The sequence below is a fragment of the Sorex araneus genome, chromosome X (assembly GCF_027595985.1).
Source record: "Sorex araneus isolate mSorAra2 chromosome X, mSorAra2.pri, whole genome shotgun sequence".
Classification (NCBI taxonomy): Eukaryota; Metazoa; Chordata; class Mammalia; order Eulipotyphla; family Soricidae; genus Sorex; species Sorex araneus.
The window spans coordinates 109,126,738-109,145,167 of record NC_073313.1 but is presented as its reverse complement, the minus strand read 5'-3'; the positions used below and the strand labels follow the sequence as shown (position 1 = coordinate 109,145,167).

Sequence of the window (18,430 nt, the reverse complement as noted above, 5' to 3'; positions counted from 1 at the left end):
AAGTATCCCGCCTGCATAGCAGAGCCTGGCCAGCTACCAGTGGCGTATTCGATATGCCAAAAACAGTAACAACAAGTCTCTCAATGGAGATGCTATTGGTGTCTGCTCGAGTCAATCGATGAGCAACAGGATGACAGTGATACAGTGAACATGTATCTACATAAATACTTGCTAAAAGCACTATCACACAAGAAAAGTAAAATTCACTTTCAGACTCAGTGGTAATGATGTAGACAGTATGCAAGATGTATCTGGCACTGACACTGTGTATGAATTCTGAGACTAGAATTTGAATCCATGCATGTTTCTTTTTTCCAAGAGCATGATGCCTTTTATACACTCAATAGTTTCACCTCTGTACAAGAGATCACAACTCACTGTGCTGAGCAAGCTTTTCTTCAGTGCTCTCTTGCCTTTTCCTGTAGTGATCAATAGCTTATCTCTAATTAAAGGTGGTAGTTTTCAGCCATGAAATGGAGTTTTCCTCTGGCAGAGGTAACAAGACTAGGTATGGATTTGAATTTCTGATTATGAACTAGCAAACTGAGTCACCAACACAAACTGCTTCCATTCATTTTATTTTATTTGACACTCTAATTATGTCTGTGACTTCACCAGGTTGACACTGGCTATCTTGTTCCATTCTATACCCAGCAAGCTGTTGATGCTCATCAATCATTACTGATAATGAAACAGAATACAGGTGGTTGGGGCTGAAGAAATAATTCAGTGGGTAAGGTGCATGCTTTGTATGCAGCTGATCTGGGTTTAATCCTTGGCACCCCATACAGTTCCTCAAGACTATCCAGGTATGATCCTTTAGTGCACAACTAGGAGCAGACCCCGAGGACCGCTGGATGTAGACTCCAAACTATGTAGATACATGTATATTTACATTCTGTAAATACATTTATTTACTTTGTTAAAGTAATGATAAAGAAAGTGCTTTCTAAATATATTATTCAGCCATGTCTGGTGATAAAGGCATTCTTTTTGGAACCAAAGAGAGAGTACAGTGGGTAAGCCACTTGCTTTGCACATGGGCAACTATGGTTCAATCTCCAGCACCACATAAGTTGTCTGAGCCCTGTCACAAGTGACCGCTGGGAATAGAGCCAGTAATAATCCCTGAGCACCACTAGTTATGGGCCCCAAGGCAAAAATATTTAAGAACCCCTGCATTAGAAATACTAATATAAAAACACTTTAGAAATTGTTGAGACAGCTTAAGATAAGTTAGAAATAACTCAAAGTGACTTTGAAAATTTCAGTTTGAAGCTTCTATGTCACTTGTTCTAGGAAAGAGCTCATTCTGGCTACTTTAAAAATATTTTTTATTTAATCACAGTGAGATTCACAGTTACTAAATTGCTCATCATTGGATTTCAGTCATTTAATGTTCAAACACCCATTCCTTTACCAGTGCACATTTCCCACCACCAATGTCTCCAGTTTCCCGCCCCACTCCCCCCGACCAAGTGACTCTATGGCAGGCACTTTTCCTCTCTCCTCTCCTCTCTCTCTCTCTCTCATCATTCTGGCTACTTTGAAAGGAAGCAAGCAAATATATTGGTTGTTTCCCTTTCCTGGGGATCAAGTACCTGAGTTTTCTTTTTACTTACCCTGAGTGGATTTTCATTAAGGTAAGGGGGTTCACCTTCCACCATTTCAATTGCCATAATGCCCAGAGACCAGATATCAACCTTCGGACCATAGGCCTTCCGAGTCACCACCTCAGGCGCCATCCAATAGGGTGTTCCAACCATGGTGCTTCGTTTACTTTGCTCAGGGGTTATCTGGGCACAGAACCCAAAATCAGCTGTGGAGAAGTAAAGTCAGAAGAGGTTCAAATTATTTTTTCTTTACAACAAAACACCCTCAGGTGTTTTGTAACTGAACTTCAATAGTTGCTTAGTTCATTTTCTTTGGTTAACTTATCTCTAAGTGTCCCTAATTTTTTTCATTTTTCATTTTCAATTTTTAAATTGAATCACCATGAGATACACAGTTAAAAAGCTATTCATGATTAGTCTTCAGTCACACAATGTTCCAACACCCATCCCTCCACCATTATACATTTCCCACCACCAACCTCTGCCGTTTCCCCCCACTATTCCCCTTCCCCACCTGTTTTTATAGCATGCACTCACCACCTCCCTCCATTTGGCTATCAAGAATTTTTTTCTTTGTATTTTGGGTCACACCTGGCAATGCACAGGGGTTACTCCTGGCTCTGTGCTCAGGAATTACTCCTGGAAGTGCTTGAGGGACCATATGGGATGCTGGGAATCGAACCCGGGTTGGCCGCATGCAAGGCAAATGCCCTACCCGCTGTGCTATTGCTCTAATCCCAGGCTACCCCTAATTTTAGTATGATTTGAAATAACTGACATGATGTCATTTTTTCCTAGAACTTAATGTAGTTTCTTTTTCATTACTTTGTCTTTCAATTAACAGAAACTTTCAATATTATAATTAGATTGCTGACACCAAGCAGCTGAAAATTGCTAGAAATTCTGAGATATTAATATTAATAATCTGGTCACAAAACATGGGATCACAGTATTATAAAAATTAGTTATCACAAACTGCTCTCTTAATGACTACAACTTCATTCATTTCAAAAGCTATTATACTTTCATAATAAACAGTAAAAGAACAGAAATTTCCAATATACTCTTAACAATCATCTGAACAAAAATACCTACTCAGTTTAACAGAGCCATCCATCCCAAGGAGAATATTGTCACTTTTTATATCTCTATGGATCACTTGGTTTGAATGCAAGAAATCCAAAGCCTGGAGGCACTATTGAATCAGAAGAAAAGTTCTAATTATATCACATAGAATTAAAAAATGTTTCAATTATATGTAAACTTTAGGCAAGTTTGGATTTAATTTTCTATTGTTAAGTGAAATATATTACTAAATATTTTGAAATTTTACCATTTACATTAGTGATGGTATTCAGCATCATACATATGAAGGTTCTTGAGTCAGACTAAATTAACAAGAATGTTGATGTGATAACTTTCACTAAATTAGGAAAGGAATATAGCCAAACTAACCAATGAATATAACCATATTTTAATCTAGTTATCTAAGTTGAACAATATTTACCTTGACCTTTCATTAATTTAGTAATTCTGTGCACTTTATATTATTTGGTAATGGATCTGTAGTGGGACTTAGGAATCTGCATTTAAAACAAGTGCTCAACTGGTTGAACTCCACAAGAAGAAAACTGCCAACCCGATCAAAAAATGGGGTGATGAAATGAACAGAAACTTTTCCAAAGAAGAAATCCGAATGGCTGAGAGGCACATGAGAAAATGTTCAACATCACTAATCATCAGGGAGATGCAGATCAAAACAACCATGAGATATCATCTCACACCACAGAGACTGGCCCACATCCCAAAAAACAAAAGCAACCGGTGTTGGCGTGGATGTGGGGAGAAAGGGACTCTCCTTCACTGCTGGTGGGAATGGCGACTGGTTCAGCCCTTTTGGAAAACAATATGGATGATTCTCAAAAAGTTAGAAATTGAGCTCCCATTTGACCCAGCAATACCACTCCTGGGAATGTATCCCTGAGAGGCAAAAAGGTATAGTAGAGATGACATCTGCATTTCCATGTTCATTGCCGCTCTGTTTACAATAGCCACAATATGGAAAAAACCAGAGTGCCCGAAAACAGATGATTGGCTAAAGAAACTCTGGTATATTTACACAATGGAATACTATGCAGCTGTCAGAAAACATGAAGTCATGAAATTTGCATATAAGTGGATCAACATGGAAAGTATCATGCTGAGTGAAATGAGTCAGAAAGAAAGAGACAGATATAGAAAGATCGCACTCATATGTGGAATATAAAGTAGCTGAGAGGTACAAGCTTACAATGTTGCGATTCCTGGCAGACATTTCTCTGGACTTAGTTACTAAAATACTAAATTACAGAAATCCAAAACTATGCTGGTGCTAGTGCAGCCTCCTGATCTCATATCTCTTCATTCTCAGCAATGGAAAACAAATTACCAAATGCTTTATTTTTAGCAGATCGACTTTAGGGGGGAGAAACTCCAAATCAATAATAGTGAATGTTTTGTTGAAATATTGAATGTAATCAAAGTAAAGTGAAAGTAAAGTAAAATTTACCAGTTACACATGCGGGGTGGGGGGCTGGTGAGGTGGGGGGAAGAGGGGAGGTATACTGTGATTCTTGGTGGTGGAATATGTGCGCTGGTGAAGGGATGGGTGTTTGAGCATTGTATAACTGAGACTTAAACCTGAAAGCTTTGTAACTTTCCACATGGTGAATCAATAAAAGAATTAAAAAAAGAATAAAACAAGTGCTCAAGTGCAAACTTGGCAGTCACACCCACAAGCCACCTCTGGCTGGTTCCAGATAATCCCATCAATGACCATGATCCAAAACTCATAAAAATCTTGGTTGAGAGGATGAAAGAACTCGCCATAGCCATGCCACCAGACCCTGCTGATTCAGGGCACCCCGGGAGGGGGCACGTGAGGCCCCTCCCTGACCCAAGAGACCCAGCCCCAGCAGCCGAAAACCTCCAGAATTCAACTGCCGTCACGCTCATGGCTGCTTTCCACACACTCCAGCTGAGCCTCACCCATGAGTGAACGATCCCTGGGCTGCATGGCCATATTCGCAGGCTGCGCAACATCTCATACCTTGCACCACTCATATTTCAAGAGCAGTGTACCACATTTGCTGGGGTTTAAAGTAGAAGCGAACAAATTTTAGAGGGACATATATTTTTTGATATATACATATATATGTATATATATATAAGCACACAAGGATCAACCTTAAATAACATGTTAGTAATCTTTATAGAAAGGCTCAATGGCCCCTGGGTGAAATACAGAAATCTTCCCATACTTTTCTTTCAGGAAACATTTTTGGACCATTTTCAGCAGTTTATTGATAACAAACAATACAAAATAAATTATTTCAGTTCTGCTTTGGGGCAGGGGTGGGCTTAGGGATAGGTGTAATGGTGGTGGGATTGGTGTCCAAATATTAAATGTAATCAAATATTGTGAACTACTTTATACAAATAATATTTAAAAATAAAAAGTAATAAATTAAAAAAATTAAAAGACTGGAGGAAAAAAACAAGTGCTCAAAATGATTTTTTGCTGAGGATCAAACCTGGGTTATCCTATCTCTCCAGTCTCAAAGCAACTTCTGACTATTTCCAAGCTATGAAGTAACTATCAATACTTATTTGAAAATGGCTTTGTATTGTAATACTAAAAGATGTAAATGAAGATAAGAAATTTAAATGAAAAACTGAAAATGAAATATAGGCAAGACTATATATTTTATTTTGTTTCCTTGAATGATTTTCAAGTTTCAATGGATCAGAGTTTGTGCTTCTAATCTATTGCCTCACCACAATAAATGGGTTTGGTAGTATGCAGAAGATGACATTCCATTGAAGATGGTATTTTTAATACTGAAAGTCATCAGTGTAATAACATATCCTTAGTTCATCTTGAAAATACAGATATCATATGGCTATTAGAAAAAGAGCTAGAAGGTCAGGAGCGATAGTACAGTGGATAGCCCTTGCACATTGATGACCTGGTTTAGATATTCAGCATCCCATATGGTCACCTGAGCACACTTCCAGGAGTAATTCCTGAGTGCAGAGCCAGGTGTAAGCCCTGAGCATCAACTGGGTGTGGCCCCGAAACCAATAAATAAATAAATAAATAAATAAAGCAAGCAAGCAAGCAAGCCACATCCTCAGGTTCACCAGTGGAATATGAGGAATGTCTAGTTGTTCTTTAAAAGCAACTATTTCCTAGACTGAGGAAATAATTTACTTAACTAGTTCATCTGGACAATGATGGCATAATCATGTTGCCTGTATTTTATATTGTTCACATTGCGCATGCAGGACAAAATGACTATTATGTGAAAGGTCTACAAAATATAAAAATAGTTCCATGTCAAAATCCCTGTTTCCCATGAATTCTTATTTTTATTTTCTCATATAGTTTATTTAAACCATATAATATGCATGCTTAGGTATCGTATCTCATGAATGGCATAACGAAATTTAAGAGATCCACAGAAAGGTAACTTAGGCAATTTACTGGTATAGAAGGGTATTGCTATTAGATTAGGATTTATGTTAGAAGTGTTCTTGTGACCTAGAAATACTTAATTATCTTACCTCTCTGCACACAGCTGCTATCTGCCCTTCATCCATACAGGTTTCTGTTACCACATCAGTCAAAGAGCCACCAGCCAAGTATTCCATGACTACCCACAGTTCATCGCCCACTAAGTAGCTTAAACAAGAAAGTAAAAGAGTTTAAGTCAGGCCTAAGTTTTTTTCATATCCCACTAAGAAGACAATTTGCACTTAACCACATTATGTAACAAAAGGAAATATCAATCAATGATGATACCGAGATACTTTATTAAGACTTAAGGAGAGAGTCTTGGGCTGGGGCCCTGGCCAGCTCGAGCTCCGCCGAGATTCAACCCGGGTCGCCATGCCTTTGCACAGCCACTTTGCGGCTGAACAACTAAGATCCAGAGCCTGCTATATGACTTGGGGTCCCAGGGAGCGCTTGCAGCCATGTCTCCTGACTGTGAACTAAGCTTTTGCCCCACGCCGACCAACGGGGCAAATATCCTTTTTCCTTGGTTCTGCTTCCCTCCAGGAGGAAGCAGTGCGATGTCTGCCATTTTATGGAACTTTTAAACAGGTATGAACTTGGTGGCGCGGAAAAAAAAAAAAAGTTCGTTTTGAACCTGAAACAGTGGGACGCCTGGGCAGTCTCGGGCCGGAGCTGGTGCCGGCTCAAGCTCCGCCGAGATTTGACCCGGGTGGCCATGCCTTTGCACAGCCGATCAGCTGCTGAATGAGCAGGATCCAGAGCCAGCTATATGACTTGGGGTCCCAGGGAGTGCTTGCAGCCATGTCTCCTGACTGTGAACTAAGCTTTTGCTCCATGCTGTTCCAGGAAGGGAAATGATTCAATTTCCAACTTAAATCTCCCTGGACTTAATTACTAAAATACAGAAATCCTAAATCTGTATTCATATCTCTTCATTCTCATCAGTGAAAAACTAATTATCAAATGTTTCCCTGTCAATAGGGCCGTATTGTTGGGGGATAAATTCCAACATGAATAGTGAGTTCTGTGTTGAAACTCCAACAACAATAGTGAGTTTTGTGTTGAAATATGGAATGTAATCAAGGTAAAGAGAAAAGGAAGTGAAATTTATCAGTTATGCGGGCGGGGGTGTTGGGTGGTGGGGGCGGGAGGTATACTGGGTTGTTTTTTGTTTGTTTGTTTGTTTGTTTGTTTGGTTTTGGTGGTGGAATATGGGCACTGGTGAAAGGGCGGGTGTTTGAGCATTGTATAACTGAGACATAAGCCTGAGAACTTTGTAACTTTCCACATGGTGATTCAATAAAATAAATTAAAAAAAATTAAATTAAAAAAATAAAATAAGTTAAAAAAAAGACTTAAGGAGAATATTCATGGAAAATCAAAGGGTACTCAGGTATGTCTGTACCAAGGAGGAAAGTGTAAAGCTATGGAGGCTTCTGGTGACTGGCTAATACTAGTCCTTCTGTTTTTAAAAATACTAGCTTCCATGAATAGGTTCAGGAAGAGCCTTTTAGCTAAATCAAGCCATAATGTTGACTTCTTGCACTGTATTGGTCCGCAACATCCAGATTCATCATAGGCTATTTGTTCCTATATCAGGTATCACTTTTGAATCTAGTGAAGTGTTTCAGTTACTAAATCAAGGAGACTGATCTCTGCAATTGGCTGAAGTGTTTCTGCTAGAAAACAGTGGTCCCATGACTATATTCTCTAAGTAGTTATCGAGGGACATAATATACGGGATCAAACTGGTGTATTAAACTCACCAGAACCCTGCAATTTAGGCAAAAAATTCAAAAGGTCTAGGACTGATAGCAATTTAGCAGTACTAAAATGTATTTCTTCTGTCCTGCTAAGCAAGAGAGGAATTAGAGTGAATCTCCATAGTAAATCCAACAATTCTTCCCTACCCAAATGCCCACATCAAAATAAAATAAAGCTTTCTGTTTGGTGGGATTAAAATTGTACATAAGATTCACCCGGGAAGCCTATCAAAAATGAAAATTTAAGGGCTGGAGCCAATAGTACACCCAGACACTGCACTGCCTCCAAGAAAACACTTGACAAAATGTTTAATGCACCCTAGTTCATTCATATATAAAACTATTTCCTGCTCACACGAAGTCATGATTCTCAGAACTAAATAAATTAAAAATTAAAATTAAATAATTTAATTTAAAAAATCAAAATTAAATAAACTGCTCATGTTTAGAAGACTATAAAATGTTTCTTCAAATATTTGGTGAACACAGATAGGTGGATGCAAGTTTAGCAACAGAGTTGGAATGCTCTGTCACAGCTAAGAAATATTTGTAGAACAGATGTTAGAAGAATAAATCCCAAATAAAATAATCTGCCAGGAAAGTGACATCCCACAGAGAAGACAAAGAAGATATGAGAAAAAACTTACCTATCTAAATAATTAACAATATTGGGGTTCTTATTTTCCCTCATGACAAGAATTTCATTAATAATTAATTCCTTTTTGGGTTGCTGTTGAAGGTTCATCTGCTTTATGGCCACCTGAACATGGATTAAAATTCAAAACTGAATTACAATACTAAACACATTCATATTTATTGGCATACAGAGGGAGGCATACCCGTTCTTTATCTTACTAAGTTCTTTATCAGTGCCACAAACCTATATTCCCTTTTCTCTGTCATTCATGAATAAACCATCTACTTGAGACACTTTGAATACCAATGAATTAAACTCCCATCTCAAACCAGTGCTAAACTTTTCTTCAGATACTGATGCCATCAAAGAAGAAATATGAACAATACAAATAAAACACTCACCTCTTGTCCTGTTGCAATGTCTAGAGCTGTATAAACAGTACCTGATGCCCTGTGAATGTAGAAATTATAAATAAATAATCAAAATGTTATCAATAGATTTCATCTGAAATGAAATATAATTGTTTTCAGGATAGGAATATCAGCAAACTCAAGGTTAAGGGATAAAGTAAAAAACGAAGAACTATTTTGTTTAAATTGCACCTGAAACAATAACAAGTCATGAATTCTTGTCTTTTGATGGATTAGGAACTACAGTTTCCAACAGTAGACTGTGTGACATGACATTATAAGTTAGAAATAAATTGAGCAAATTTATTTTTTCATCTTATTCCAGGAGTTCTCTAACTCCTGGAATAAGATGTGTCATATACTCCTTGGATGTTGCAGTTCTCCGACTAAAGTGACTTAGAGTTTAGGAAATAATATATCACCTTTTGCTTATGTAACTATAAATTAATTTTTGCTTTTAGCATAGAGTATTTTATTCATGTATTTATAATGTTTATTGTCTATCACAATCTTCATCTAACCTACATGTGTTATGTATCTGTACTGTATCTATAGGCAGCAATAATGATGTGACTTTAGTGTTGAGCCATTCCCATGACTGCCCTCTTTATTTTGCAATTTTTCTCAACAGCTTCTACTGTGGGGTTTCAGTATAGCACACAATCATCTTAAAATCATTCTCTAAGTTTTGGAAGTACTTAATGCTTCCATTATAACATCAATCACAGGACTCTCTTGCTTTGCAATCAGAAATTGTCTAGTAAAACTGAAATCACTTTTAGTTTTCGTGAAACACACATGTACCACAACTCTTCAATTCCCAAGAAAAAGAATAATCTAGATAATTTCATTAAAACGTTCATAGTAAGTAAAGGAATTTGAGGAGCATTCATACTGAGATTCATCAAGCATTTGTTTGTTTGTTTATTTATTTATTTATTTATACCAAGCATTTAAATTTTCTGGTAACTGTCACTACTTTTTTGATCTCTATTTCTTACTGTTTTGTTTTCTGAGTCCAGGATTTCTTTTCACTAACTATATTCCTCTCCCACCTCCTCTTCTTTGTATAACCTTAATTCTAATTTATTAAATGGTTTGTCTTACTGTATTTCTATCCATCAATGCTATATACTTATACTGCACACATAGGCAATATCATGCAATACTTGTTTATTCAGTCCTGACTTATTTTACATCACCTAATTACCTCCCTCACTTCCTTCCTCCTTCCTTCCCTTCCTACCTTGCTTCCTCCATCTTGTACTAGGGGTAAGGGGTTGAATCAGGGTTGGTGCCTGGCAAAGCAAGCATCTTAATTCCTGTACTATCTCTCCAGATCCCAAGAAATTCTTTTGTTATGTCTTTAATTTTTTATAATGTATTACTATTTTTCTCCCTTGATGTGCCAAAATATTTCTTACAGGTCTAGAAAGATTGCATTTCCAACTTTTAAAGATTAAAATGTGTAATTAATGATGATTAATAGAGATCTGGATTCTAAAATTTGCTCCAATATCAAAATAAAGTATGTGTCCTTGGACAGTTCCAATTTATCTCTGGGATTCAGTCCTCTTCCTTGGAAAATAATGATTATAATAACAGTAAACATGTTAAGCATTTTGGTATGTCAGACACTGTTCTAAAAACTTGATTTATCTTATGTTCTTTAAAGTACTATTGACCCCACAATACAGATAAGGAAGCTGAGGCTTATAGAATGAAATGATTTACCTAAAATTATATAGTTTACTCAAATTTGTCTGGCCTGGAAAATATAGGAAACTGCATCTTTGTTTTTAAATTTCCTCTGTCTCATGATCTAGAATCTACAAGTTCTACTGCCATTTAAGACAAAGTGGTTATTTAAAAGAACAATTGAATGTGGACTAAAAAAATATTTGTAATCAAGTGGGGCTGGAGCGATAGCACAGCAGGTAGGGAGTTTGCCTTGCATGTGGCCGACCCGGGTTCGGTTCCCAGCATCCCATATGGTCCCCTGAGCACCGCCAGGAGTAATTCCTGAGTGCAGAGACAGGAGTAACTCCTATGCATTGCCAGGTGTGACCCAAAAAAGCAAAAAAAAAAGGCAATCAAAAAAATATTTGTAATCAAGCTATAGGTACCCACCTAAATGATTTAGTAATTTAACAAATTCCATAGGTATTTTTTATTTTATTTTATTTTAATTAGTGGATCACCATAAGGCACAATTATAGAGTTATAAACTTTCATGCTTGTGTTCCAGTCACAATGATTGAGTACCCATCCCTCCACCAATGCCCATTCTCCACCAATAATCCCACTATCCCTCCCACCATCCCGACCCTACCCCTCCACCCTGCCTCTGTGGCAGGGCATTCCCTTTTGTTCTCTCTCTCTCTCTCTCTCTCTCTCTCATTTTTGCGGTCTGCAATAGAGGTATTGAGTGGCCATCATGTTTGGTCTGTAGTCTACTTTCAGCATATATCTCCCATCCCGAGTGGGTCTTCTGAGCCCCCTTTACCTGGTGTTCCCTTGTCTATCTGAGCTTCCCTCTCCCCCAGCATGTGAGGCCAGCTTCCTCACCGTGGAGCTAATCTCCTGGTACTTATCTCTACTATTCTTGGGTGTTAGTCTCCTACTCTGTTACTTTATATTCCACAAATGAGTGCAATCTTTCTATGTCTGTCCCTCTCTTTCTGACTCATTTCACTTAGCATGATACTTTGCATGTTGATCCACTTATATGCAAATTTCATGATTTCATCTTTTCTAAGGGCTGCATAGTATTCCATGGTGTAGATATACCAAAGTTTCTTTAACCAGTCATCTGTTCTTGGGCACTTGGCTTTTTTCCAGATTCTGGCTATTGTAAACAGTGCTGCAATGAACATATGAGTGCAGATGTCATTTCTACTATACTTTTAACAAATTCCTTAGGTTTAAGAATGATATAAAACAAATCAGTTTCTCAAATCTGGATGTTCAAGATAGTTTCAGAGCACATAGTTGGTATTCAATAAGAATTTGTAAAATGAAAAAAATTAATAAGTTTTATAAGCAAACAAACTGCCCCCGGCGCCCTGTAATCCCACCAACAGCCCACACCCAGAGACTTAAAACCATGCTCCCAGAAGAGTGATGCAGAGAGTCTCTTGCCCAAGCGCCTGGCTGTCTTTCCCAGGGCCCCTTGGACGGGGTGGGCTCCAGCTACCCTCCCCCCCAGCAGCGCTCCCGCGGCCGAAGACCTCCAAAGCCTAGCCACAGCCATGCTCAAGGCCCCTCTCCACACGTTTGGATGAGCCTCACGCATGAAGGTACCAGCAGAGGAACCCAGGTGTGTGGGACCCAGGGCTGAGACCTCCAAGCCTGCTTGGATAGGGACTGGGCCTCTTCCGCCCAGATTTCCCATTTTCCAGTAGCTAGGCGGTCACACCCAGGGCTGCCCCCAGCGCCCTGTAATCCCACCAATGGCCCACACTCAGAGACTTAAAACCAAGCTCTCGGAAGCATGTGGCCGTGAATTGCATATCTTATAGCCTAGTTCTCCCTCTGGGAGAACCTGGCTAGCTACCGAGATTTTCCTGCCCACATGGGATAGCCTCGCAAACTCCCCATGGTGTATTCATATGCCCAAACCAGTAACAATGCTGGGTTTCATTCTCCTCATCCTGAAAGAGCCTCCAATGAGGCATCATTGGGAAGGATGAGTAAAGAGAGGCTTCTAAAATCGCAGGGCTAGGATGAATGGAGACGTTACTGAGACCGCTCGAGAAAATAGGCGATCAACGGGATAATGATGATGATGATGATAAGGAAACAAGTAACTATAATAAATTCTTTCCTTCCTGTGAAGGAAATATTTTCTTTTATGTTTTGTTTTGGGGCCACATCCGACACAACTTGACAAGGCTTGGAGTACCATATGTGGTGCCAGGGATCGAACCCTGGTCTGCTGCACACAACCTTACCCACTGTGCTATCTCTGTCTTCTTTTTTTCTATCGAAATCATTTCTATATGAAACATTGCCCTCGTAAAATAAGATCTCAGACATCTGTGATTGATTTTAGGGGCAAGTTTGGATTTGTCCTTCTGAACTCAAATTTACCTGAGTTCAAAGCAATGTATTCCCTAACTGGGGATATATTTCAACTACATAAACCATGAGCAGCTATTAAATCTACTTGCAGGATAGCATTTTAAATTTTCTTATTTCATTTGCTCCTATACACTTAGACTACTCAAATAATCCTTAAATATGCAAAATCATGATAATATCTGAAATTAGATGATAATATCTATCTAATAGAGCTGCAGAGAAGGAAATGGCACAATCAATATAAATATTTAGCTCTTTACCCAGATTGAAGTTAATGCTCAGTATGGTAACTGCTATTATCATTTGTTGTTTTGGCTGCTGTTACTGCTTTTTGACTGATTTACTGACTTGTTTGTTGACCCCTCCCGAATGTCTTAGTCAAAACATTCTTGCTTTTGTCTGTTCTTGTTTTCAACAAGGGCAAAGGCCTAGGGTGCTCTATCTACTAGAAAACTATTCCAAGGTTCCACATCGTATTTTTCCTTAGTGAAGAGTTTTTATCATTTTATGTGTGGTTTGGAATGCTTTTATTAAATGAAATCATATGCAGAAACATCCATTTACAAAATGAAACTGTTCCAGTTAAAGCTAACTAGGATGGAGACTCTAAATTCCTTTCTAAGTCTTTCCCCTTTATTTGCTACCATGGCTCCTGACCCCCCAAACCCAGTTCATCTGTCCTAGAGGCAAAAGTAGTGAATGATTTGAAGAGCAAGGGGAATTAGTGTTTAACATATCCAGAGCTTTACATTTTAAATCCTTAGATTTTTTTTAGTGCCCTGTCTACCACAGCATTTCATTGTCTTAAAATTGCTAGAGTCTTAATCTTGGAATCCCAGTATCCTGTGTTTCATGGCATTCAACAGTATTGAATTGCCACAAATCTCTAATTCACAATGGTTTAAAGTCCCTGAAACTCTAGAACATTGGGTATTAACTAAAATGATCTTTTCTTCTCACATTTTCCCCATACCTTATAGAATATATGCCAATGTCTAGTGGAAGCCATTTCCCCTTTGCCAACTTCTGTTCCAGTCTTAAAAGAGTAATATATGACTCCAACCCATTTTCTACCCCCACTCTCCTAACAAGCATGTTAGACGCATGTAATTTACTTCTCTGTTCAATAAGTTATTGAATGCTCGAATAAGCTTTGTAAATTCCTCAAATCAAATGAACAAATTTAGTAATCTGCAGGGTAAATCTTATTATGCTATTCACAGCTCTATTTTAGCACCCCCTAAGACTTCTAAATACCCCATTTCAGTTATATTTTCATATTCCAACAATTTAAAATTCAGCTGGAATAAATGTAAATACCTCTCTTTTTACTCTTTGCAGAAAGATAAATAAAAATCTTCACCACCACCTACTCAAATCTCCTAGGTTCAAATCTTATCAAGTTCCTTGATGTGTGACCTTAGATAGTTTACTCTCTGTAGGCTTATGATTAAAGGAGAATTAAATACACAATTTATCTAAAACCAGTCTGGGGGGAATACATAGCTCAAAAGGCTGGCGCACATTGCTATGCATGAAAGGGCCTGGGTTTGATCCTTAACACTTCATGGTCTCCTGAACACCTTGCCAGGAGTAGCCACCAAGTACCACTGGGTGTGATTCAAAACCAAAATCAAACCCCAAATCCATAAAAACTCTCAATCCCCCTAGAACTAGTCCCCAGGGCCCAGAATGTGGCTCTGTGACTTAGAAATGCTTGCCCAGGTTGGGGAGATAGCTCCAGGTCTGGAGCATATATTTTGAATGCTTGAGATCTGGGTTGGAGTCCTGGTAATGCAGAGACTATGATCTCTGCAGGGTGTGGAGAAAAAAAGCTTTTGTCCAACATTCCAGCATCACTGTTGGTCCTAAGCCAATCCTGACAGGTTGGCTACAAGAAAGGTATGGAAGATGGTTCAAAGCGTTAAAAAAGCACTGAAAGCAAGCATGAGGCCATGCTGTAATCTTGGATGTTGAAATAGCTGCATATGGCTAAACAATACTGGAAACCATGGCATAATGTAACTTCCCAGTAACTATTCGAAATTATAACTTATTATTTTATTACATTGCTTGTTTCATCCCCAATATATCCATCAATTCGCAAATCTGTAGTCTGCTGAACACTAAGAATTCTTTTACGAATCTGGGGATTTTCACATTTTCATGTTTGAAATTCAAACAGAAATTTGTTATATACCTAAAGATGAACCTAATGAAAATGTCTCATATATTTCCTTTATCTAAAATTATATCAACATTATTACACTGCTAATTTCATGTCGATCAAGTATCTAAGCAGCAATCAATTGTATCTGTATTATTTCATAAATTATGAGAAAAGACTATTATTTAATAAACATAAACATTATAATTATTTATAACCTAGTATTCGCAAAGACAAATAATTGAAAAGATACTTGCTGGTGTAGTTGGGAAGTACTCTCCATGTAATGAAGCACAAAACTTAATACCCCAAGAGGAGCATTGTACACCCCCCAAAGCAAACAAAATGCCACACTGACACTTAAAAGATGAACTTTGCAATGGCCTGGGTGTATCTTGAAGTATCTCAACACAAGGATGCCACAAATTCAACTAACAAAGATTGAAACTAAAAGTCTTAATTCTCTAGTCTATCTGGGGTTTTGTGCTAAAATGGACAACACTGTCAATTTGATTTTTGTGCCATTTAATTAAATGAATCCCTATTCAACTCTCTCCACTGTAGTTTAATTGAAACATGATGGTTGTAGGGAGAATATCTGTTTAAGAAGGGAACTTAAAGTTAAGTTGACACAGCCGCCACCAGGTTGACTCACCCACAAGCTCTGCTCTACCAAATTCGGACTAAATCTCTGAGGAGACACAAGTCAAGCAGCTAAAATTCATGGCATTTTAGATGCCCTCAGCTGAAAACTCTAGGGTAAATTGCCCTTCAGAAGTACTGGCAGCACCCACAGCCCACTACTGCAGCCATACCAAGGCTTCAACTCCACTGCCTCACAAATGTTCTCTCCAAATAATTTCAGGTACTCTAGTGTCCAGGCTAGAACTCTGGGGTCTTCTCAGAGTCGGGGGTAGGCAGCCTTCCCCCAGCCCTCATATATACGGAAGCCCTGGAAGCCACGCCCACCTCCCACAACTGCTGCCATGTCAACTTGGTCCAGACCATAGATCCCAAAATGGAGATGAACAGTTTAACCTCCATATTATAAAGGAGAAATATAAAACCCAGAGAACAGGAAGGATACGACACAGATAGACAGCTGGTCACTAAAGCCTCCTGATATTTTACAGATCTTTCAATTAACTTACACTATGGTCCAAAAATATTAATATAATAAGGGGTTCAACTGTTAAGCCTAGTAAGATTACTGTAATGAGTATTTAGGATTATTAGTTTATCAACAGTTTCTCCCTAACCTGGTCAGCCATTTAAAATAAAATGGTAATAGTGGCATCTAGCCCAAGGGGTCTAGAAAAAAACTGTTTATTTTAACATGTTATTCCCAAGGCAAGTCATTTTAATTATCAGTGATCTTCATCAGTTTCAATGTTTCTAAAGCAACACCAAGTAGGAGTTATAATTTGTATTAATTACTCTGAACTCAGCATAGAATTGAATTAGATGAAGGAAAGAAGGAAAAGGTAGAGGTAGAGGCTTGATGGAAGTTCATGAACTGGGCGAATAAGAAAAGGGGAACAGAAACAATGAAAGGGATTAATAGTGGGTCACGAAGAATTTTCTGGAATAAGAATGACAGGGCTATAGAATAAAGCATAACTCATGTTTAAGGTTTTTAAAATATAAAATGTGCTAATGAAGTAACAGTCAGAATTTTAATCCATGTTTAAAATGCATATTTTTACATTGTCCCTCATTGATGCTAGAAAAGGCTGAACCCTATATTTAGTCTTACTTTCTGCCTTCTATGTATAAATGGATGGTCTCACTTAATGTTCACTTCACATGATATAAATTGGTTATTATCCTTAATTTACAAATAAGAAAAAAATGAAATAGTATGTAGTTTGGCCAAGGCTACACAGTTAGCACATGAGCTTAATAATGCATTAGTTTTACTACACAGTTTATATGCTTAACCACCATTTTATATTGTTAGGGCTTTTATCACTTTTACATCAATTCTAAGTGCAGTCCATTACTTCCCAAGGCTCACTAGTTTATCTACTATGCTTATCTTTCAAATATTCCTTTTACCTCCAATTTTCTATCCACTAAGTACCTAATGCTCCTTATAAGCCATTTAGTTTGTCCCTGTACATGGTAGAGTTGATTTCTTTGACATAGACATACTAGATGATTTTTGTGTTATAAATGGTCTTTCAAAAGAAAGAAAAAAAGTGCCTCCCAAACACGGATGGTGGCAAATGTACACTGATGAAGGGATGTTTTGGAACATTATATGACTGAAACCCAATCATGAACAACTTTTTAACTGATTCAAGTAAAAAAAATGAAATGGTCTTCCAGCTAAAATGAACTGAACCTACTATTAACTTTTAGGACTAAACTATCTTCTGCTGAGTATTTAAGATATAAGTAGGCCCCTATATAGACACTTGTGTTCACTGTACATGAAAATTCATAGTTACTGCATTGTTCAATACTACCATAGATTTACAGATTTTTGTGGAGATATATATATTCCTGAAAGTTTCAATAATGGTGATTATTAGTACTCACCATTACATGCAATAAGTCTGAGCCAGAGAAAGGAGGAATTTTAGTTTATTTTCTTTGTGTATTTTGAGAGCAAAATAGATCACAAAATATTTTGCAAAAATGTCATTATCTTAACAGAGTAGGAGACTAACACCTAAGAATAGTAGAAATAAGTACCAGGAGGTTGACTCCATGGCTTGGAAGCTGGCCTCACATTCTGGGAAAAAGGCAGCTCAGACAGAGAAGGGAACACCAAGTAAAATGTGGTTGGAGGCCACGCAGGGGAAGGGTGAAGCGTGCTGAATGTAGACTAGAGACTGAATACAATGGCCACTCAACACCTTTATTACAAATCACAACACCTAATTAGAGAGAGAGAACAAAAGAGAAGACCCTGCCACAGTGGCTGGGGGAGGGGAGATGGGATTGGGGGGGTGGGAGGGATGCTGGGTTTATTGGTGGTGGAGAATGGGCACTGGTGAAGGGATGGGCTCTCGAACTTTGTATGAGCGAAACATGAGCATGAAAATGTATAAATCTGTAACTGTACCCTCACTGTGACTCACTAATAAATAAATTAAAAATTAAAAAAAAAATTCATTATCTCAGTACTTTTATGAGTACATAGAGTGTAGTCCGGACCAGGTAAGAACTGAAAGTAGACTATAGACAGGAA

The 18,430-nt window shown here is 38.0% G+C and overlaps 1 protein-coding gene across 9 annotated transcripts in view; it reads right to left on the bottom strand.

Moving 5' to 3' along the window:
* The window catches only part of PAK3 (p21 (RAC1) activated kinase 3), a 341,434-nt gene that overhangs the window by 28,383 nt on the left and 294,621 nt on the right, over nucleotides 1–18,430 (bottom strand). For all 9 annotated transcript variants that reach the window (XM_055122435.1, XM_055122436.1, XM_055122433.1 and 6 more), the window contains 5 exons: nucleotides 8,973–9,021; nucleotides 8,582–8,694; nucleotides 6,219–6,336; nucleotides 2,709–2,808; nucleotides 1,623–1,819 (listed from right to left, as the gene is read on the bottom strand). In XM_055122435.1, coding sequence (XP_054978410.1) covers nucleotides 1,623–1,819; nucleotides 2,709–2,808; nucleotides 6,219–6,336; nucleotides 8,582–8,694; nucleotides 8,973–9,021 — 577 coding nt within the window. The remainder of the gene's footprint in view (nucleotides 1–1,622; nucleotides 1,820–2,708; nucleotides 2,809–6,218; nucleotides 6,337–8,581; nucleotides 8,695–8,972; nucleotides 9,022–18,430) is intronic.